This window comes from Meriones unguiculatus, chromosome 21, assembly GCF_030254825.1.
Source record: "Meriones unguiculatus strain TT.TT164.6M chromosome 21, Bangor_MerUng_6.1, whole genome shotgun sequence".
NCBI lineage: Eukaryota > Metazoa > Chordata > Mammalia > Rodentia > Muridae > Meriones > Meriones unguiculatus.
The window spans coordinates 16664316-16685906 of record NC_083368.1 but is presented as its reverse complement, the minus strand read 5'-3'; the positions used below and the strand labels follow the sequence as shown (position 1 = coordinate 16685906).

General features: G+C 50.8%; 2 protein-coding genes and 1 long non-coding RNA gene across 6 annotated transcripts in view; 2 read left to right on the top strand and 1 right to left on the bottom strand.

Annotated features, from left to right (window-relative positions):
- The first annotated feature begins 9410 nt into the window (after positions 1 to 9410).
- On the top strand, positions 9411 to 14869 carry Chpf2 (chondroitin polymerizing factor 2). The gene is made up of 4 exons (XM_021659749.2): positions 9411 to 11006; positions 11432 to 11996; positions 12661 to 12843; positions 13446 to 14869. Exons 1-4 carry the CDS (start codon positions 10726 to 10728, stop codon positions 14745 to 14747), a joined length of 2331 nt encoding a protein of 776 aa, XP_021515424.1. The 5' UTR covers positions 9411 to 10725; the 3' UTR covers positions 14748 to 14869.
- Positions 14870 to 14993: 124 nt separating this feature from the next.
- Positions 14994 to 21591, bottom strand: part of Smarcd3 (SWI/SNF related, matrix associated, actin dependent regulator of chromatin, subfamily d, member 3) — a 32075-nt gene continuing 25477 nt past the window's right edge. For 3 of the 4 annotated variants that reach the window (XM_021659752.2, XM_021659753.2, XM_021659750.2), the window contains 12 exons: positions 21115 to 21326; positions 19323 to 19365; positions 18441 to 18563; positions 18211 to 18349; positions 17893 to 18008; positions 17656 to 17757; positions 17342 to 17503; positions 16372 to 16469; positions 16043 to 16178; positions 15636 to 15758; positions 15413 to 15514; positions 14994 to 15177 (listed from right to left, as the gene is read on the bottom strand). In XM_021659752.2, coding sequence (XP_021515427.1) covers positions 15124 to 15177; positions 15413 to 15514; positions 15636 to 15758; positions 16043 to 16178; positions 16372 to 16469; positions 17342 to 17503; positions 17656 to 17757; positions 17893 to 18008; positions 18211 to 18349; positions 18441 to 18563; positions 19323 to 19365; positions 21115 to 21326 — 1410 coding nt within the window. In that variant the 3' untranslated portion in view covers positions 14994 to 15123. The remainder of the gene's footprint in view (positions 15178 to 15412; positions 15515 to 15635; positions 15759 to 16042; positions 16179 to 16371; positions 16470 to 17341; positions 17504 to 17655; positions 17758 to 17892; positions 18009 to 18210; positions 18350 to 18440; positions 18564 to 19322; positions 19366 to 21114; positions 21327 to 21591) is intronic. The other variant, XM_021659751.2, reaches the window with a different exon arrangement.
- Positions 16466 to 20473, top strand: LOC132649698 (uncharacterized). Its single transcript, XR_009588190.1, has 4 exons — positions 16466 to 17035; positions 17138 to 17450; positions 18196 to 18314; positions 18773 to 20473. It is a non-coding gene; the product is annotated as an uncharacterized LOC132649698 (long non-coding RNA).

Sequence of the window (21591 nt, the reverse complement as noted above, 5' to 3'; positions counted from 1 at the left end):
GCGAATCCAGTTCCAGAAGATCTGGTGCCCTCTTCTGGCCTCTGCAGGCATTAGCACGCACGAGGTAAACAGAGACAAGCAGGCAAGGGCTGCACATACCCACACACCCACACCCACACCCACACCCAGCTTAAAAAATTAAAATAAAAAAAGTAAGTCCAAAATGAGCTGTCAGTCACCTAGACAGGAAAAGCTAGTCCTAGACGCTAATAGTTTAAAATGCACCCACCTATTGTTCACTAGTAGCCCAGGAGAAATGTTTTCTCTTTACAGTGTTCCTTTTTGGGTCCACTGTCCACCGCTGCTTTTGAGGGTGTCCTCTTTTTGCGCTATGGTAAACTGTCTCTACTACTCTTTGCGCCTTATTGGAATTATTTAACAGAGATGACAATGAAGGGGAAACCTAGGGGAAGTCAGAGTAAGATCCCTATAACAATAAAACTCAAGAGCCAGGCGTGATGGTGCTCTAAGCCCAGCACTCAGGAGGCAGAGGCAGGTGGATCTCTGTGAGTTTAAAGCCAGCCTGGTATACAAAGCGAGTCCAGGACACCCAGGGCAGTTACACAGAGAAACCCTGTCTCCAAAAACCAACACACAAACAATCAAAACAAAACAAAATTTCAGAAAACTGACCTCACCTCTCCCCCATAATAGAAATGGCTTTCCTACTTTATTGCCTTCTAGTACTTAGAGTCAGAGATAAGTCATTTAAACACCGTTGACCCATGTTCCTAGAATAACCTCCACCAGCTGAATAGTACCGTTGGCATTTTACAATTGCGCATACACAGATTAAATACAAAGTAGCAAGAAAACTTTATTCAAAGGCCACATAACAACACAGATCATAAATATAGTCACTCTTGACCAGAATGCACTCGAGGAAAGGGGCCGGGTACTAAGGAGTGTACTACAAGTGGTTCTCCATTTTGACAGACAGATTTGAGTTACGTAAGCTTTTGCTCACTGTACATGTCCGTTTCCCATAATGCATCTGGTCTTTAAAATAGCATTTGTTCGTTTGTTACCATGTGTAGACCACGTGCACATGGGTGCCAGAAGACAACCTTCTGAACTGATGTTCTCCTTCCACCATGGCGTCCTAGGATCAAACTCAAGTCATCAACCTTTGCTGTTAGAGAGTTGTTTTTTTTTACCTGCTGAACTATCTTACTAGCCCTTTCAATTTCTGATCTGTGTGTGTGGTATATGCTCATATGTGTATATGGGTGTGTGCACCCATGTGTGTGTGGAAGCCAGAGGAGGATTTTCAGTGTCCTGTTCTGTCACCCTCTGCCTTATGCCTTATTCCCTTGAGGCAGATTCTCTCACTGAACCTGAAGCTAGGCTGGCAACTAGCAAGCCCCAGGAATCCTCCTGCCTCCACACCACCCTTCATAGCACTGGGGTTACAGGCCTATCCAGCCATGCCTTCCTTTCTATATGAGCTTTGGGGCTTTGGGCTCAGGTCCTCATGCTTGTGTGGCAAGTGTTTTCAAATGCTGAGCCATCTTCCCAAACCCCTGCATCTGATTTAATCATGTGCAATCCCAAATTATGCATAAGCATAAAATGGTAACAGGGATTCTCCCTAAAATGTGAAAGGACACAGTTTCTCCTATTGCACATGCACACAAAACCATTTCAGGCCAGATTATCCCATCTCTCTTGTTTTCAGGATGTGTCCTAAGACATGTCTAAATAGAAATAAGAAGTAATCAAGGGGTCACTAAAGCATATAACTTATTTTGTTGGGTTCGTGGTGGAAGTTGAGAAAACTCACTTCAGATACAGGAGCTTAAAATGAAAGCTTTATTTTCTGAGCTCAGGGAGGCAATCAGTTTGGGATCTGAACTGAGTCTCTGAGGGGAAGCTGTATTGCATATTTAAAGGGTGAAAACCGCAATTAGCTCACAAGGGAGCATGGGGATGGGGGCACAGTAGAACAAGATAGTCATCTCTCAAGTTATTTTTACTATCTAGACAAGCAATTCTAGCTGACCTTTAGTTTGATTGGTCCAAGTAATGTTTATGGTTAGGGCCAGCTGCACTTATGGTTGGGGAATTTCTGGGAACAACAAGGCCGTGTAGCACACTGAACATAAACACAGGTTTTGGTCAACCTGACCTGTACAGAGATTCTTTTTTCTTTATCAGCATCAAGCTGAGATGATGTGGCTGTTAGGCCTAAAATATAAGTAGCTATAGTTTTGCTACCCCAAAGGAGCAGGCTCATCAATTTTCATTGTTTAGAGTTGGTACACTTACAGGCCTGTAGAGATGGCGGTCCCAGATTTCCAACAGGTTGCTGAGTGCATTGCTGGTAGAGATGTCTGTGTAGGGGTTCTAGGTTGCCAATTGTTAGAAGATTGAATAGTCCAAACTAAGAGGAGTCTGAGGTTGCTGAGCTGATCCCTATGCTCGCCTGCCTCCTTATTAATGAAGCTCACATGAAGCTTCAGTACTTAAAAGTTATTCCTTGATTCCCGGGGAAGCTCTTAAAGATGAAGCCTTATTGAAAAGACCACACATCGGCAGAGCAGTGGTGGTGCATGTCTTTAATCCAGCACTCATCGGATCCCTGAGTTCAAGGCCAGCCTGGGCTACAGAGCAAGTTCCAGGATGGCCAGGGCTACACAGAGAAATCCTGTTTTAAACCGAGCAAGCAAGCAAGCAAGCAAACAAACAAACAAACAAACAAAAAACAATTTGAGGGGGCGGAGGGAGAGGGAGAGAGAGCTCACTGACTATACAGAAGAGTGAGTTTTATAGTCACATTTTCCACATATATATATGTCAATATGTCATCATTCATCTTCATTACTTTTTCTTGTCCTACCTTTTAACATCTTTGCCCATCATACTTTTTTGTTCATTTTTATATTTTGTGCCATGTTAAGGTTTGAAATGAAGGCCCCATCATTGCTTCACATATGTCTACATTGAGCACGCACATACACATAGGCATACAACTGGCGATGAGGCTTGTACCTCAGCCTCCAAAGTAGATAAGATGGATGGCTGAGATTGTGAACCTGTGTTACCAGGATTTTTTTCAGGGTCCCATATAGCCTCAAACTGTATAGTTCAGAATAACCTTGAACTTGTGAACCTCCTGTACCTCCTGAGTGCCGGAGTTATGGGCATGAGCAACCGTGCCTGAGTTTATATGTTCTGGAAATCAAACCCAGGGTTCCATACTTACTAGACAAACCCTCTACCAACTGAGTCATCTCCAGCCCTCTTCTCTTTTTAAATTTAGATTTTAATACATGAGAAAACATTAAATATTTGTCTTTCTAAGTCTGGCTTTGCTTAACATGACGTCCAGTTCCACCCATTTTCTTACAAATAACATAATTGTATCCTTCTTTAAGGCTGAATAATACTCCATTGTAAGACTATATTCCATTTTGTTTATCCATTTGACCATAAACTGCCTACTGTGGATAATTTAATTCCAATAAACTTAGGTGTCTTCACCTTAGCCTCGGGCAGATTTTTTTTTTAATTTATTTTATTATGTATACAATGTTCTGTCTGCATGTACAGCTGAATGCCAGAAGAGGGCACCAGATTTCATTATAGATGGTTGTGATCCACCATGTGGTTCCTGGGAATTGAACTCAGGACCTCTGGAAGAGCAAGCAGTGCTCCTAACCTCTGAGCCATCTCTCCAGCCCCCAATTTTTTTTTTTTTTTATAGCAAGAGTAGAAAGCAGCCACATTCCTCACCAAAAATATAACAAGAACAGTCTGTGGCCCAATGTTAATATCCTTCTCCTTTTAACCTCTTGAGCTGAGCCCCCTGCCCCAGTTCAAATCACCCTCAGCACCACTGTCTTCCATGCACCTACTAGGGTGGCCCATTAAGCAGCACTTAAATCATTCAGCTGCTTTTCTAATCCAAAGTCCACCTTCCTCCAAACAAAAGCATGGTCAGGCCTGTCACAGCAATACCCCAGTTCCTGGTACCCACTTCCCTCTTGGTTAGGTTTCTATTGCTATGTAGACACACCATGACCACAGCAACTCTTATAAAGGAAAACACTTACTTGTGGCTGGCTTACAGTTTCAGAGGTTTAGTCCATCACTGTCATGGAGGAAGCACGATGGCACAAAAACAACATGGTGCTGAAGGAGCTGAGAGTTCTACATCTTGATCGGCAAGCAGCAGGAAAAGACAGTAAGCCACCAGGCTTGAGCTTCTGAGACCTCAAAGCCCACCCCCTAATGATGCATTTCCTCCAACAAAGCCATACCTCCTAATTGTGCCTCTCCCTGTGGACCTATGGGGGTCATTTTGATTCAAACCCCCACACTAGGTATACACTTATCTCTATTATACGGTAAGTGTGAGTCCTTTAGACATATGCCCAGGAGTAGAGTCTACTATGATCATATGGTAGTTCTACTTTCAGATTTTTAAGGAACTTCCTTACTGATTTTCCAGTGGTCGGGCTAATTTACATTCCCACTGATACTATGTTAGTGTAGAAAGGCACTATCCTATGTCTTACCTTTTTCGGGAGCACTTATTTTTGTTTTTGTTTATTTTTTGTTTTGTTTTGTTTTTTTTTTTTGAGACAGGATTTCTCTTTTGGCTGCCCTGGAACTGCTTTGTAGACCAGGCTAGCCTTGAACTCTCGGAGATCCTTACAGGGAGCCTCTGCTTCCCAGCGCTGGGATTAAAGCCCTGTGCTCAGCATTATTTTTGTTTTCTTGACTATGGGGAGATGGGATCCTGGTGTGGTTTGGTTTGCGTTTCCCACATAGCTAAGAAAAGTTAATTTTTTCAAGTGTTTATTGGGCATTTGTGCCCTTTGAGAGCAGTCTGTTGAGTTCACTTGCCCATTTACTGATAACCCTGTTTTTTCCTTTGATGGTTAATTATTTCAGTTCTTTATATAGTTCTTTATAAATTAATTGTTTCAGATCAGTAGCTGGCAAAAATTGTCTCCCATTTTGCTGGCTCTCCCTTTATTCCAGTAATGGTTTCTTTTGCCGTGAAGGTTTGTCTTAATGTGACGTGATCTCACATGTTAGCTCTTGCACTATTTCCTGAGCTACGAAGAAAGAACTTTTGAAAAATAAATAGACCATGACACCCAGGCATAAGTGCCTTAGAAGTGACCCTGTGTACCAAGGAGGCGAGGCTGTCACTTGGTACAGCATATCAGGCAGGTAACTCCTGACACGCTCACTGCTTTGTTCAAGCCCGGCTTTCCTATTCAGAGTTTGACCTTGGGCAGAGTGCATATTTTCCTCTGCGGAGAGAGAATGACATAGGACAGTACTTGCCTCCTGTATTGGTTAGAAAGATTGTTAGTTCAGTTCTTAGGTGTCTATTAGCCAGTGAGTTCCACCAGGCCACATACACATACACATACATAAACACTCGCCCAGGCACCTGAGCCTCTGGGGAGCATGGTCTGCAACACGTCTCTGTGCTCTCAGTCTCAGAGCTGTGAGGTTCCTGGGCTCCCATGTCTCAGGACACCCTTGGGACTCTGTCCCACCTCAGAGCTGGGACACCTTCCCAATCCTCATAGGTGTGACTCAGATTTGCAGCCCTGAAGATTTGTGAGTGGCCTTTCCACCAGAGTAGGAAGGCAGGCCAACACACAAAAATAACAAGAGGAGATGAACTGAAGGTTAAATATGAAAGCGCCACAAAGAAGTCACAGTGCAGCAAGAACTGATTATAGGTTCACATTTGTCCTGGTTAGTTTTTGTCAACTTGACACAAGCTGGGGTCATCCGGGAAGAGGGAGCCTCAGGTAAGAAAACACCTCCATCATATTGGCCTGTAGGCAAGTCTGGGAGGGCATTTTCTTGATTAGTGATGATGTGGAAGAGCCCAGCCCCCTGTGGGCTGTGCCATCCCTATGCAAGGTAGTCCTGAGTTGTATAAGAAAGCAAACTGAGCAAGCCAGTAAGCAGGCTTCCTCCGTGACGTCTGTGTCAGCTTCTGCCTACAGGTTGTCTGCCTTGGCTTCCACGGACAACAGACTATTATCTACAATCCAAACACCCCTTCCTCTCCCAAGTTCCTTCTGGTCATGGTGTTCTATCACAGCAACAGAAAGCAAGCTAGGACAACATTCAAAGCCAGCCTGGGGCACGGTTTTTAGATCTTGTCTAAAAACTAACAAAACAAACAAAAAAGAAAAACTAAGAGGAAAATATGAGGAAACTGAGACCTAAGGAAGGAAATATCTTGCCCAGTGCTACCTAAGGAGTTAGTGACTAAGAAGGGACTGGAACTATAGTGCTCAGTATCTTAGTGTCTGTAAGTAACTATGATGGCTCACGTTGCTTGTCAACTTGACAGAATCTAGAATAACCTAGGAGACAAACATACTGTGAGGGATTGTTTGGGGTGGGCTTATTGATGTGGGAAGACCTACCTAAAAGTAGATGGCAGTGTTCCCTGGGCTTGGGTCCTGAATTGCAGGAAAAGGAGAAAATTGGCTGAACACCTGCATTCAGCTCCCTTGGTCTCCTGATGCAAGGGGATCAGCTGTCTGGAGCTTCTGATGCCATACTGGAGCATAGTAGGACATACCGGAGCATAATAGAACATACTGGAACATAGTGAGACATACTGGGACATCTGGGACATACTGGAGCATAATAGGACATAATGGAACATAGTGGGACATACTGGAGCATAATGAGATATACTGGAACATAGTGAGACATAGTGGGACATACTGGAACATACTCAGACAGACTGAAACAGTGAACCAAAACAAACCCTTTCTACTTATAAGTCGCTTTTGCTCAGAGTATTTTCTCACAGCAACAGGAAAAGTGACTAGTTCTGAAAGTGCCAGGTCCCTAAGATACAGCCGGTCAGAATTAAGACAGCCTGTCCGCCAAGCCCAGTGTGGTGGTACAGACTAGTGTTCCCAGCACTTGTGAGACTGAGGCAGGAAGATGGGGGTGATGTCAAGATCAGCCTGGCCTACACAGCAAGGCCTTGTCTCAAGGAAACAAAGCAGATGGCACACGTTATAACGGTAAAGCAGTTTCCTGTAAAGCAGGATTTCAAAGTTTGCGTATGGAAAATGTAAAATATCACTCCAGTACCTTTTCATAATGATCATATGTTGAACTATATTTTATTTATATGTAGCACAATAAAATTAATAAAAATTAACAAAATAATAAAATTTGTAAAAAAACTAATAAATTAATAAAGTTGATTGCACCTGTTACTTTTACTATAATAATTGTGGCTATAGCCAGGTATGTTGATGCATGATTGTGATCCTAGCACTGAAAGGGCAGGGGCAGGTGGTTCTCTGTGAGTCCAAGGTCAAAGCCATATGATCAGACCTCATGTCAAAAATACATTATAAAATTATGGTTTCTTTTTTCTTTCTTTTCTTTTCTTTGGTTTTTAGGGATAGGGTTTCTCAGAGTAACCCTGGCTATCCTGGAACTCACTCTGTACACCAGGTTGGCACAGATCTGCCTGCGTCTGCCTCCTGAGTGCTGGGATTAAAGGCATGTGCCACCACTGCCTGGCAAAATTACAGGATTTTTGGCCATAACAGAAAAAGAAGGAAAAGGAAACCTTGTGTAATGAAATAATATTTCAGTATGCTCAACAATGAAGGCGAGAGAGAATATCATGAATGTGAAAGCACACATGTATTCTGAACACTGATGTACATCTCTATAAATGATAGAGTTCTCCAAAATGGAAACTTAGTACATCCAAAGCCTGACAGTCTTCTTCCTGTCCATGTGAGTTGTTTCTTACAAACTTAGCACAGGCCAATGGTGGTGGTGCACACCTTTAGTCCCAGCACATGGGAAGCAGAGGCAGGCAAATCTCTGAGTTTAAGGCCAGTCTGGCCTACAGAGTGAGTTCCAGGACAGCCAGGACTAGACAGAGAAATCTTGTCTGGAAAACCAAACCAAAAACAAAACAAACCAAAACAAAAAAAAAAAAAGCAAAGCAAAACAAAAAACAAACAAAGGATTTAGTACAGGACTGGAAATATGATTCTGTGGTTAAGAGGGAAGACCCAGGTTTAGCTTTTAGTATCCATTTGGCTGCTCACAACATGTAAAACTCCAGTTTTAAACAATTTGGTGGCTTGTTCTGGCCACCTATAAATGATTACTGGACACACATAGTACACAGACATTCATGTAGGCAAAAAACCTCATACACATAAAATAAAAATAAATCTAAGAATTTGGCACATGTTACAAACTCCACAGAATTACTTTCTTTTTCTTTTTCTTTTTCTTTTCTTTCTTCTTTTTTTTTTTTTTTTTTTTTTAGCACAGATACAAGGATAAGAATTCTACAACTAGCCAGGTGAGGTGGCCTACGCCTGTAATTCCAGCACTCAGGGAAGCAGAGGCCAGCAGATCTCTGTGAGTTCGAGGCTAGCTTGGTCTACAAAGCAAGCCCAGGACAGCCAAGGATACACAGAGAAACCCTGTCTCAAATGAATGAATGAATGAATGAATGAATGAATGAATGATTGCACTCTTCCCTCCCATCCCCATCTATAAAAATGGTCAGGACATTTAAAGGTATGTAAGATCAGGACAGCTTTCATTTGGGATACCTTCTTACAATGTATAAGACACCACTCTTACACACATACCCTGGCACCATTTGATAACAAAATTGTCCCTGTACATTTCCAAACTGCAGCACTCTAGGTGTGGAGCTGTCCTTCCTGGGAGCCCACTGCCATCTCTTCTTTCTAGCTCACCTTGGGTTGTTCTGTGCTGGGTTCTAGCTGCCCTGGCCTTGGTCAATCTCTTTCCTCTCTCAGGGCTTTCCTGTGCTCTCTTCTTTGCCTGGAAAACTCTGCTTAATGTCTGGATAAACCTTTCTCAAACTTGGGATCTTAGCGTCCACATTCCCAATCTAATTTAATTCTTCCTGCTTTGGTTTCCCACTTAATTCTATACATACATACATACATACATACATACATACACGTGGTGTGAGTCATGTGATTGGTCCTTCCTTAATTCCCCTACTTTCCTGCCTCACTGGATTGTGTTAGTGTCTACGGCCTGTCTAAAGCAATTCTCACAGATTACAGAGTGAGTTCCAGGCTAGCCCAGGTCTTTTCTTCCCGGTCACATGCTCCACATCCGAGGCTTGTTTACCTAGTAGAGCTCCGTATTGAAATTTGAGTAGAGAAACATTTCATGTGCCGCTGGCGTTGAGCAGTCGGCTTAGGTGAAGCGTGTTCAGAAAGGGGGAGGGCACTGTTCTTAGAGCTAACAGGGTTGGGCTGAATTGGAAGCATCTCTGTGCAGGGGGGATTCACCCGCCTTAGCGTTAGTTGCCACAGCGTCAGAACCGAGCGGTGCAACAGCAACCATAGAGAGCGCGCGTCGGGAGCGAGGGGCCGGATGCGGTCACCATAGACACGAGTGACTGACAGGCAGCGGAAGAGGAAGCCGAGGGCTGGGCTGTGAGGTGGCAGCGGCTGCAGAGCGGAGCTCTTCGGCTCACGACCGGGAGCGATCTCGGTCCCGTCACCCGAGAGACGGCTCCGTCTTCGCCCCGGCCTGCCGTGGGGCTCGTGTTTTCCTGTCCCCCTGATCGGCCTGAGAACCCGCTCGGTTCTGCTGTCCGCCGCGACCTCCCTTCCGCCTCCCCGGCTCGCAGAGCCACCCACCTGGACGCCGGGCCTTCTCTGCAGTCGCGGGACGTAGGCGATTCATGTCTGTCTCCAGACTACCGGCTAGGATTCGCTTTGGGGCTTCATCTGAGGGCTGGCACGGGGCTGTTGTCGCCCAGGAAACTAGTAGGGCACTGGCTGAAGCAGGCAGGCGTCTTGTTGGAAGGTGGTGAGCCTCTGCTGGCCTTTCCGGACCCCCGCGTTTCTCTAACGGCTACTGTCTTCCTTGTTGCTTTCGCTTTATTTGGCTTTGTTTGATAGCCGCTAGCAAGAGTGGCTTCTTAGGAAGGTGGGCACCACAGCCTTGCAGGGCCGAGTGGGACGGCCTGCAAAAATGGCTCCATCAGCCATCGCATTCCTCTGAGTGGCCAGCTGTGCTGAGTCACTGTGACCGTCCACATCAGCTGAGAGAGCAGGTGTATATGCACCATGCCTGGCTGGTGATCCTAACTGACAGGGAGGGGATTACTGGAGCCTGTCAGTTTCTTTGACACCCAGGAGCTGGGTGGAAGGAGGCTCTGATCCCTTCTCCATTGCTGGCCTGCAGCAGTAGCTCAGCAGTCCCTTGAACCTGAGGAGACAGAGTGGCCCACGATATCTGTAGGACAGGACGGGCTGAGCCAGGCCCTTTTGGTCGGGCCGTTGTTTGGATGGTGCATGTGCTCTACCCTAGGCCCCTCTTCATCGTGTGCTGCTGATTTTTTAATTAGGCCCATGCTTCAGATGGCTGTAGTCCATTTTGGGTTAGGTTTGGCAGTATTGCACTTTCTTTCCTCTTTCCACTGGACTACAGACTGCAATCCCAGTAGTGAGTGGTGGTGTCCACATAGACATTGAGGGGTTGAGGGGTGTATTAGCAACATGGTCACTGAAGACCTGACAGGGAGTCGGGAAGACTCTGTGGGGATGCTGGGCCTGGAAGCCAACACACTTTGCTCCTTTCTCTCTTGCTGACCTCATTGACTCCAGGTTCCCTGGTTAAAACGGTGGGGCTCTGGCCTGGGCCCCATTACCTTACTAATCTTTGAGACTGTGGCCCTCAGGGCATCCTATGTCAGGGCCTGCCACCATGCGACTGAGCTCCCTCTTGGCTCTGCTGCGGCCAGCGCTCCCCCTCATCCTGGGGCTGTCCCTGGGATGCAGCCTGAGCCTCCTGCGAGTGTCCTGGATCCAGGGTGAGGGAGAAGATCCCTGTGTAGAGGCTGTGGGGAAGCCAGGAGGGCCGCAGAATCTAGACTCAAAAACTGGGCTGGACCAAAGCGAGGAAGACTTCAAACCCAGGATTGTCCCCTACTACAGGGATCCTAACAAGCCCTACAAGAAGGTTCTCAGGTGAGGGTGATGTGTGCATAGTCCCCTGGCACTGACCCTCATTCCAGAGCTGTTTGCTGCCGTGTTTATATTGCTATTCAGTGTTAATTTCCTGGAAACACTTGTCTTATTTCCTATCTTGCTTTGCTCCTATTTTATTCCTCCCCAAGCCCGAGAGAATCTCGCCTATTAGTGCTAATGTCCAGTATTTTTGAACAGAGCTGTGCCTGCGCTAACCACTGAATACACCTGAGTAGCCTGCCTCCACCTCACCAAGTTTAGTCAAGTGGGCACTCTCTGCGGTACCTGGTTATCAGTGATGAGGGAGGCAGGCTCTCCCCTCCTCCAACCCCAGCTCTTTCATTCCTAGGGATGTGCTGGGCAGGCTGGTGCATGCCCCCTTAATGACCCAGGAGTTGACCCCTTATCTTCTGGTCTCCCCACAGGACTCGGTACATCCAGACAGAGCTGGGCTCTCGTGAGCGCTTGCTGGTGGCTGTCCTGACTTCTCGTGCCACACTGTCCACCCTGGCTGTGGCTGTTAACCGGACAGTGGCACATCACTTCCCTCGATTACTCTACTTCACTGGGCAGCGGGGGGCCCGGCCTCCTGCAGGGATGCAGGTGGTGTCTCATGGAGATGAGCGGCCTGCCTGGCTCATGTCAGAGACCCTGCGCTACCTTCACACACACTTTGGGGCTGACTATGACTGGTTCTTCATCATGCAGGATGACACATACGTGCAGGCCCCCAGATTGGCAGCTCTTGCCGGTCACCTTAGCATCAACCAAGACTTGTACTTGGGCCATGCAGAGGAATTCATTGGTGCAGGCGAGCAGGCCCGGTACTGCCACGGGGGCTTCGGCTACCTGTTGTCCCGGAGTCTCCTGTTGCGCTTGCGGCCACATCTGGATGGCTGCCGAGGGGACATTCTCAGTGCCCGGCCTGATGAATGGCTTGGCCGCTGCCTCATCGACACTCTGGGCATCGGCTGTGTCTCACAGCACCAGGTGACAGCCCCTTCAAGGCAGTCCCAGTCCCCCAAAGGTTGGCAGTGACTGAATGATTGCTGTCCAAACTGAATTCTCGAGACCTTCCTTTTGTCCTTCCCAGATGCCAGACTGCCCCTTCAGCTCTCCCTTGCTCACCCTACGGCCCTGGGGCCATAAAAAGTGCGTATCTTTAGGGACCCCTGAACAAGCCAGAAAGATGCCTGAACTCATCAACCTCCTTATCTGCTTCCCCCCCCAGCCCCTTTTCCACACCCAGTGCACATAACACTTAAGGACAATATGAAAATGTTTTTGAGTTGGCCACCCCACAAAGTGGAAAGCTAAGAGATCCCTCTACTGAGTAGCTCTGCTCTATCACAGAAGGCTGAGTGTCCCAGAAGCAGGCCATCTTCTATACCAGCCTACTGGGAGGGCCTTCTATGACTGTATTCTCGTTGACAGTGGGGTTCTTGGGGACAGAGGATGTCCTTAGTTGCCTGCTTGCTTTCTTGGTTCCAAAATGTGGGTGTCGGAAGTAGAAGTGAAGGTTAGGGGAGCCACTGCATTTCTGTACCTTCTAAAGCAGCAGCAGTGCTAGGTATGACTGCCAAGGAGGGCTGAAGGGAGCTTTGGGAATAACAGCTTATGTGTGCAGCATTGATTGTCCAATTGGTCCCTCTAGGGGCAACAGTATCACTCCTTCGAACTGGCCAAGAATAGGGACCCCGAGAAGGAGGGGAGCTCTGCTTTCCTGAGTGCCTTCACCGTTCACCCTGTCTCCGAGGGTACCCTCATGTACCGGCTCCACAAACGCTTCAGTGCTCTGGAGTTGGAGCGGGCTTACAGCGAAATTGAACAACTACAGGTGAGCTCTGCCTGAGGGTCATGCCTGGTAGGTTAGAGGGAGCTTGAGGCAGGCTTCCAGGGAGAAGGCAGCTGAGCTGGGTTTGGGGCTGGCAGGGTAGAAAGAGGCTAACTTTCTAAATTTAGAACAATCACAGGGACAAGGGACCCTGGGCTTCAGGACACTGTAAAGTAAGCTCTGGGCTGACTTGAGTGCCCAGATTGGTAGGTAAACTCTCAGGAGCTTATGTAAACCCCTCTACAGTAGTGTTCTCCGAGACAGCAATCCACAAACTCCTAAGCTTCTAGAATTGTCTTGAAGGGCCCAAACGGCAGAAGGGAGGGGAGTTCTGTAGTGTGGGGGTCTTCAGAGGCGGGACATGGAGTGAGTGTATGAGCTTTGTGTTTTGAGATCCACTTCCTTCTGCTAAGAGCCGGATCCTCCTGGCAGCAGGTGTTTAAGGTGGGTATTATTCATCCCCCTTCTGTACTTTAGGTGAAGACTTACAGGCAAGGGACTAACTAGGTGGTTAGCCAGGCCTCTGCTGACGGAACCTCAGAGCCGGCGCCGGGAGGGATCTTTAAAGACCAGCACTAATGTTGGTTGCATTCCCTCCAACTTAGGCTCAGATCCGGAACCTGACGGTGCTGACCCCTGAGGGGGAGGCAGGACTGAGCTGGCCCGTTGGGCTTCCAGCCCCTTTCACTCCACACTCTCGCTTCGAGGTGTTGGGCTGGGACTACTTCACAGAGCAGCACACCTTCGCCTGCGCAGATGGGGCTCCCAAGTGCCCGCTGCAGGGGGCGAGCAGGGCAGATGTGGGGGACGCGGTGGACACCGCGCTGGAGCAGCTCAATCGGCGCTATCAGCCCCGCCTGCGCTTCCAGAAGCAGAGGCTTCTCAACGGCTACAGGCGCTTTGACCCCGCGAGGGGCATGGAGTACACCCTCGACTTGCTGCTGGAAGCCGTGACCCAGCGAGGGCACCGCCGCTCTTTGGCCCGCAGAGTGAGCCTGCTGCGGCCGCTGAGCAGAGTGGAGATCCTGCCTATGCCCTATGTCACCGAGGCTACCCGGGTGCAGCTGGTGCTGCCGGTCCTGGTGGCTGAAGCGCCGGCCGCCCTGGCTTTTCTTGAGGCCTTTGCTGCCAGTGTTCTGGAGCCCCGAGAACATGCATTGCTCACCCTGTTGTTGGTCTATGGGACCCGGGAGGGCCGAGGGGGCCCTGACCCATTTCTCGGGGTGAAGGCTGCAGTAGCTGAGTTAGAACGACGGTACCCTGGCTCGAGGCTGGCCTGGCTTGCTGTGCGAGCAGAGGCCCCTTCCCAGGTACGACTCATGGATGTCATCTCCAAGAAACACCCTGTGGACACACTCTTCTTCCTTACCACCGTGTGGACAAGACCTGGGTCAGAAGTCCTCAACCGCTGCCGCATGAATGCCATCTCGGGCTGGCAGGCCTTCTTCCCGGTCCACTTTCAGGAGTTCAACCCTGTTCTGTCACCACAGAGATCTCCCCCAGGTGGCCCTGGGGCTGGCCCCGATCCCCCGTCCCCTGGTGTGGACCCTTCTCGGGGGGCTCCAGTTGGGGGCAGATTTGACCGGCAGGCGTCAGCAGAGGGCTGCTTCTACAATGCCGACTACCTGGCTGCCCGAGCCCGGCTGGCTGGTGAACTGGCAGGCCAGGAAGAGGAGGAAGCCCTGGAGGGGCTGGAGGTGATGGATGTGTTCCTCCGGTTCTCAGGGCTCCACCTCTTTCGAGCCGTAGAGCCAGGGCTGGTGCAGAAGTTTTCCCTGAGGGACTGTAGCCCCCGGCTCAGCGAGGAACTGTACCACCGCTGTCGCCTCAGCAATCTGGAGGGGCTCGGGGCCCGCACCCAGCTGGCCATGGCGCTGTTTGAACAGGAGCAAGCCAACAGCACTTAGCTCCCCCACCGCTGTGTCTGCCATCGCCCCAGGAAGGGCAAGGCAAGGTGATAGACAGGTGGAGGGCTTGCCACTGTATTTTTTTAAAATAAGAAATGTTATTAAAAGTATCTTCTGCCAAACTGTTTTTAGGTCTAGGGGTAAGAAGAATCTGGGAGGCTTGTGGAGAGTGTGCCTGCAGGTTCCACCGCCATGCCCCGCTCCTCCCCCTCCTCCCTTCCCAGTCCCCAGTGACCACAAGGCTGCTGTCTGATTAGTGACCTTTAATCCAGTCCTCCCCACCCCCGCCACGGCAGCAGGGCAGGGAGGCCAGAGCCCAGGGCCGATGCCGGGCAGCAGGTCTGGCTGGTCCACAGTGACGCTCGTCCACGGGCTCCTAGGTATTTCTCACGACCAGCGATTGCTCCAGCTCCTGCCTGCGCTGCTGGATCTTTAGAGGAAGTGTGAGCAGGGGCAGGGTTACAGTGATCCTGGTGAGTGACCAGGGGTCCCCATCCCGGCACCCCTTCCCTGGAAGAGTCTGGGAGCCAGGACACGCCTGCATGGGCATGCAGGGTGGTGGACAGGGGTTGAGAGTGGGCAGTAGCAAAGACGTGACAGGTGAGAAGCAAGACGTCTCTAGGATTGAAGGAGAGGGGAGCCCCATGTTCAAGGGCCTCCGTTACCTTACAGTAGAAGTAGCGGCTGACAGCTTCCTGGGACCAGGGCTGGTGGTAGAACTCGGCGCGGCGTTCCTCTTCAGGGTTACCAGCCACATCTGTCATCACCTGTGAGGGAGCATGGGGTCTGCCTGAGTTCTGAGCTCCTCACCTGGCTGAGCTGCATGTCCATCTTTCCTTCCCCATGTGCTTGTCTTCACTTGGAGGCTCCCTGAGCCCCTATCTTCACCTTGAGATCACGGCTCTGGGAGCGGAGCAGGTCTTGGACGTAGCCTTTGGGGTCTCTGGAGAAACTTAGCATGAAGTCCCTTTGGATCTTGAGCTGATTTATGGACTCAATCGTCTCATGGATCTACAGGTAGAAAGACAATGATTTCCACCTGTGATGTGGGAGAGGAATGCAAGAAGGGGCGGGGGAGGCTTGCTTCTCCTGTAAAGGGCAGTGTCCCAGAGCCCCTGCTTCCTCTGAGTTTAGTGAGGGGGCGGGGTGAGCAGAGCCGACCTTGGAATGAGGCCAGCCTCTCGACCGTAGGGAGGGCTGTGGGTTCCTCATGTCCTAGGCCCATGCTGTGGTCTGAATGCTTTGTCCTCTCTCTCAGTTTAATGTCCCACCATAGCTCTGGGCTCAGGCCGCACCTTACTGTCCAGAGCACTGATCTCCTGCTGGTTGGCCGTGGACAGGAGGAAGCTGCTCATCTGGCCCTTCAGTGGCTCCTCTACCTCCACATCAATGTCATAGCATGCTGTCTTCTTCTGGTCTGATGGGTCCACGCTGCCAGACAAGTCCAGCCTTTGATGTCCATGGTACACCCCACAGAGGCCCAGGGCTGGGGCTGGGGCTGGGGCTGGGGCTGGGGCTGGGGCTGGGGCTGGGGCTGGGAAGGGTCCATGAAGAGGGTGGGAAAAGCAGGGCGGGCAGGAATGAGCTAATCTCTCGGTCTGCGGAGGAAGCTGGGCCGACTCACCTGATGACGTGATTGATGACAATTGGGTCAGGGGGCAGCAGCAGGGCTGTGAGGCGCTGGGGAATCTCGGAGAACTTCAGGCGGGGACAGTCAAAGATCTGAAGCAGGATGGTTGAGAGAGGGATCACGCTTGTGTGTATTTGAAAAGACAATAACTAATAACTATCCTTCCATTCTGGGAAGACCACAAGAAGTCAAGAGCAAGTCAGATCAGGATGCTGGTGGCAACGAGCCAGGCTGGAGGTGGAGAAACGGGCGTGGCTAATAGGGAGGCCAGTGTGAGGCCCTAAGTCTCCCTGCTTGGGTGTCTGTTAGTCCCTCTACCACATCCTGGGAGCAAGTCGCTTAACACCTCGGGTCTAAGTGCCTTCATCTCTAGAATGGGGATATTAACAACCCATCCCACGGGTGGTCATGAGAATTAGGTGCCTTGGCGTACAAAAAAATAAGTGAAGTGCTACATGGTAAGTGCTCAATAAACACCAACTGCTATCTCTACTCAGATTTATCTGCTGTGTTTATTTTAAAATTCATTAATAGTAGTAGTCTTCTTTGATAGACTTTTGTCAGATCAGTTTTGCAATGGCTGCCAGGCACATGTGACGGCATTGCTTTGACCACTCCTCAGTTCAAAGAGAGACCAAGAGGCAGAAAGAATAGCAAAGTAAGTTACCCGCAGTCTAGACCCAGGACTGGTTCCCCAGGGATCCCAACTCCGAGTACCAAGACGATTACATTACACGATGCTGTTACCCACCCCCGGTAGGGTCCCAGATTTGCTTCCCGTGGAGAGCAGCTGAACAGATCATGGAAGAGCCCAGACTACACCCTGCTCTTCGCTCCCAAGGCCTCAGCCCTGACCATTCCTGGTACTCAGGAACTCAGCAAGAGAAGCTGACTACCTTTGAGACATGCTTCTGCTAGGACACTAGCCCTGCTCCTGGATCCTGGGGCTCAGGACCTCCATTACCTGCTGGAAATACTTGTCTCCATTGATGTACTCCTTGTCATGGGAGTCTTGAAGCCTGTTGGTCTTCACATACTGCCACAGCGCCTGGACGATGGCTGAGCGGCTCTGGGTATGCAGCCCCAGCAGCCGGGCTAAGCGGGGGTCCAGTTTGAACTGGGGAGGCTGGGAAAAGGTTTCCGGGAAAATTAGATCAACAGGGGAAGAGGTAGGACTCTGGCACAGAGCTCAGGCCCCTCGGCAGGGTGCTCCTAGAGAGGATGGGCAGGAGGAAGATGGGGTCTCCGGGTGTCATGCAGGCACAAGGTAAAACCAACCTGATAGTCCAGCATAAGGAGCAGGGTACAACGCACACTCAGGTCCCCTGGCCTCTTCACTTGGAACCCATCCGTCTCCTGGGTTGTAGGTGTCCGGTGCCACTGCACAGGGGGAAGAGCTAGGTTACCCACAGACCCAGCTGGATTGGTGGGGCTTAGGGTTTCAAGATGCTTCTCAATCCAAATCAGCAGCTTTCTTCAGGGCCTTGGGCCAAGGGCAGAAACATTCTGTCTTACCTCAACGAGGTGGTTGTCGGGGCCATAAAGGTCTTTGTCCAGCTCAATGACCAAACTCTTGAAGAAGGAAGAAAACTTCCTCTTCTGCTTACTGGGCTGTGGGAAAGTGACAGGGACTGTGGGGGCAGAACAGGGACCATGGACACAGAATGGGCCAAGTTGGCAGCAGGCAAGTGGTATGCTCAGAGGCAGTCCTCTGTCCCCAGACTGTCCCCAGGCCCACCGGCCCCAGCCAGGGCTGACTCCCCAACTCCTAGTGCAGATACTTAGTTCTGTCCCTGACTCAGCCCATACCCACCCCAGGACACCTGGAGAGACCTGGGGCAGGACGTACGTCATCCAAGAGCTTCCCCTCTACTCGCAGCTCCCAGGAGGCAATGCTGCCATCAGAATCTTCGGCATCGGGCTTCGCCGGGTTAAAGGTATTGGAGATGTAAAGGCGCAGCTTTCGCTTTTGCTGTAGAAATAAAGTGTAGCACAGGACACGGGCAGTGTGCAACCCTCCCAGCGGCACCCTGCTGCCTCCTCCTACCCCCACACTAAGGCACCTTCATGGGCCTCTTCAGGGCCTCCTGGATGTCCACTCGCTTCCGCATGATGGTTTGATCCAGTTTCCTCTCAAATGCTAGGAGGTCCATATAAGCCTGGGACTCAGGGACCAGCTCCCGAATCTGGAGGGGGAACAAATGGAAGGAGGGCTCAGTCAATCTTGCAATGAAGAATGTGCACCCGTGCTGTGATCGCAGGACACAAAGGACATGGAGGGGAGCTGTCCGACTGATTTCAGGGTGTGGAATTCTGAGAGGGAAGATAGGACTCGTCCCCGGGATTCTATTATATAGCCTCATTGTGTGCGGATAAAAATTGCTTCTCCCTGCAGGAAAATCCCTGCATCTCATCACCAGGGAAGGAGGCAGCAGCCGGCAGCCCAGCAGGTGCAAGTGCCTGGCCTCATGGTATCACCTTAATCACACAGGTACCGTGGGTCCCGGCAAAGTGCTAAGGCACTGTGGGTACCCGGGATAGTGTCGGTTACCTCGGAACCCCCACACCTGCCGGCCCTTTCTCATGTCCAGGATCTTCTGCTACTTCCTGTGCCCTTGATCTAGCAGTCTCTTATCCCTTCTTTGTCCCGTGCCTTTAGGCCTTTGGACCACTGGCATTCAACCCCCTTAACCTCAAGCCCCATGTTCTGCCCCTCCTCCTTCCATGGCTCTCCAGCTCCTTTCCCTCAGTCCAGCCCCGCCCGCCCGCCTGACTGCCCGCCCGCCTGCCCGCCCGCACAGGGAGCCTCACTTCTTAATGAGCTTTTAAAACAAAAAGTGAAAGTGGCTGTGACGCTGAGCCCAAAGCATTGCTCCTGAGGGAGGCGGGGAGGGCGGAGCAGCAAAGGATGGGGCTGGCTGGGGGCTGCTGTGAAAGGCACTCACCCTTTGAGGGAGGATTTTGTCAGCCATCTTCCTCCTCTTGGCACTGTACATTTTTAAAAGAAAAAACCAGGTTACCATGGCGACAGATCTGGGAGTAACGAGGCCACCTGCTAAATTATCCCGACATCTCCGCCCGCCTGGCTGGGGTTCCCACAGCCTGCTTGTCTGCCTGTCTGAGGGCTACAGCAGTGATGTGGAGCTGGTTCGTCCCTTGGAAAGCAGAATGACTGATTCTTTCTCTGGCCCTGGCACCACAACCGGCAACCTTATACTTCATCGGAGCCAGGGAAATTCAGACTTAGGAGGGACTAGTGAAAGAGAAGATGCTGCCAAAAGATGGGACTGCAGAAGGGTTTGCAAAAAGCTGGGAGGCGGAGAAGACAGAGTAGAGAGAAGACAGCTTCTGAGGACCCTCTCCTCCTGCCAAGCAGAAGGCACATGCCCAAGAGAGCCTGAGCTCCAAGAAGGGAAGAGATGACTTTTCCACCTGGTTCCTGGAGCCCTCGTGGTGTGAACTGGTGGGACTTGGCTCTCCTGCTACTCTGGGCTTGGAAGGGACTGTCTTGGAAGGGAGATGCTTGTGGTCTTGGACCATCTGCTAACCAAGGGACACACCACAGTCACAAGGACCCTGGACGTGTGCGGGAGTGTTCTATGTGACCCAACACTGGAACCGCCAAGGGTAGATAGTACCTGGAATCTGGATGCTTCTCGGTTTCAAATGCAACCCAGAAAACCCTTGGCTGTCCAAGAGACTACACATCCAGCCTAGAGGATGGCTCTATACTGCCCCCCTGTGGCGTTCTCACTCACTGCCCCCTCCCTATCCAGAAATCCATTCTACGGCCAGGCAAGCAACTCATTAAAGAAAAACCAACCCATTCTTAGTCTGGGTGAGCCTCTCGTGAAAGGATTGATTTATTTCAGATAAATTATCCATACAAAACTCTTAACTTGTAAACACACACACACACACACACACACACAAACAAAAAACAAAAAACAAGGAATTACTCGCTATACAAGGTAATGATTCACTTTGTAAGAGAATTTATGGGATGCCTATGATTTTTCTTGATGTGTAAAAACTGTGTAATAATGAGGTAAAATTGATATTGCACCTTGCATAAGAACCCATCTGTTGTGCAAAAGGAAGCATGTGTGTTTGGCTAAATGCGATGCCCATCGGGGCATTACCCTTGCCAAAAGCCAGCAGGGGCCACGAGGGTGCCACTAACTTCTCAGACAAGGAAATAAGCTAGCCCGGTGGCTTGGAGGCAGAACTGGTCCCTGAGAGAGGTTCTAACGCCTCTTCACACCCACTGTGGAGGACAGGGGCTGCGGAGATCTAGAGGGCTCTGACGCCGCCTGGGACTCGGGACTGGCAGGGAGGTCTCTGAGGACCACACTTTAGAAAACACACAGCCAAAGCTCAACCCTTGGTCTATCGCCAGCCCTGCTTCTCCCCACAGACTAAAGCATCTCCCAGAACTTGGGGCAAAGGATGGGGAAAAAAGGATTTAGCAGGTGAGAGACAGAAGAGCGAGGGGTGCGGGAGGGGAAGGGGCAACTGGCAGCTAGCTGATATCGCAGCCTGACTCCACTGTGGGCACACAAAAGAACCAGACCAGTCCCCCCCCCCCTCCCCAGAGAGCATCCAAGCTAGAACGACTCGGTGGCTGCTAGCATCCTTCCTCGGCTTCCCAGCCCCACCACTCGCCCACCTGGTCCCTGAGGCTTCTGCCTGCCCGCCCCTGCCCGCCCTTCCACGCAGGGGGGAGGGGGTACTCACCTGCGGCTCCGCGCGGGAGCGGTGGGCACAGGTTGGCCCTGGCCCTGTGCCTGGCTCTGCCCGGGCGGGGGCGCTGCTCGCTTGCGGGCGGGCTCCATGCCCGCGGGGGCCAGGCCGGGTCGCACGGCGGGGCTGCCCATGTACGGGGAGCCCGGGGGGCCCATGGGCGCCCCCTGGTGGGGCATTCGGGCTCCAGACGGCATCCCGGGGCGCTGGGGGGGTGGGGGAGGGCGAGAGGTGAAGCTGAAACCGGCGCCGGCAGGTCAGATTCGGTCCCGACCCCCAGGCCAGCGTGTCTTCGTCCCCGCCCCTCTCCAAGACGGGGGGTTGGGGGGGCTGGTAACCCTGCGCCGAGCGATGAGTGGGAGTGATTGGTGGGAGGGGCGGGGGCGCGGGAATCTGCGTGGCTCTGGAGGAGGGGGCTCGTCGGCTCCTTGCAGGAAGCTAACTGCAGCCAGGCAATTGCCCAGGGCATAG

What these genes read in the sequence shown, in the direction of transcription:
- Chpf2 (XM_021659749.2), top strand. Translation starts at nt 10,726, where the DNA reads ATGTCAGGGCCTGCCACCATGCGACTGAGCTCCCTCTTGGCTCTGCTG. An exon ending in CCCTACAAGAAGGTTCTCAG is followed by an intron (nt 11,007 to 11,431) that starts GTGAGGGTGATG and finishes GTCTCCCCACAG; the next exon opens with GACTCGGTACATCCAGACAG. An exon ending in GCTGTGTCTCACAGCACCAG is followed by an intron (nt 11,997 to 12,660) that starts GTGACAGCCCCT and finishes TGGTCCCTCTAG; the next exon opens with GGGCAACAGTATCACTCCTT.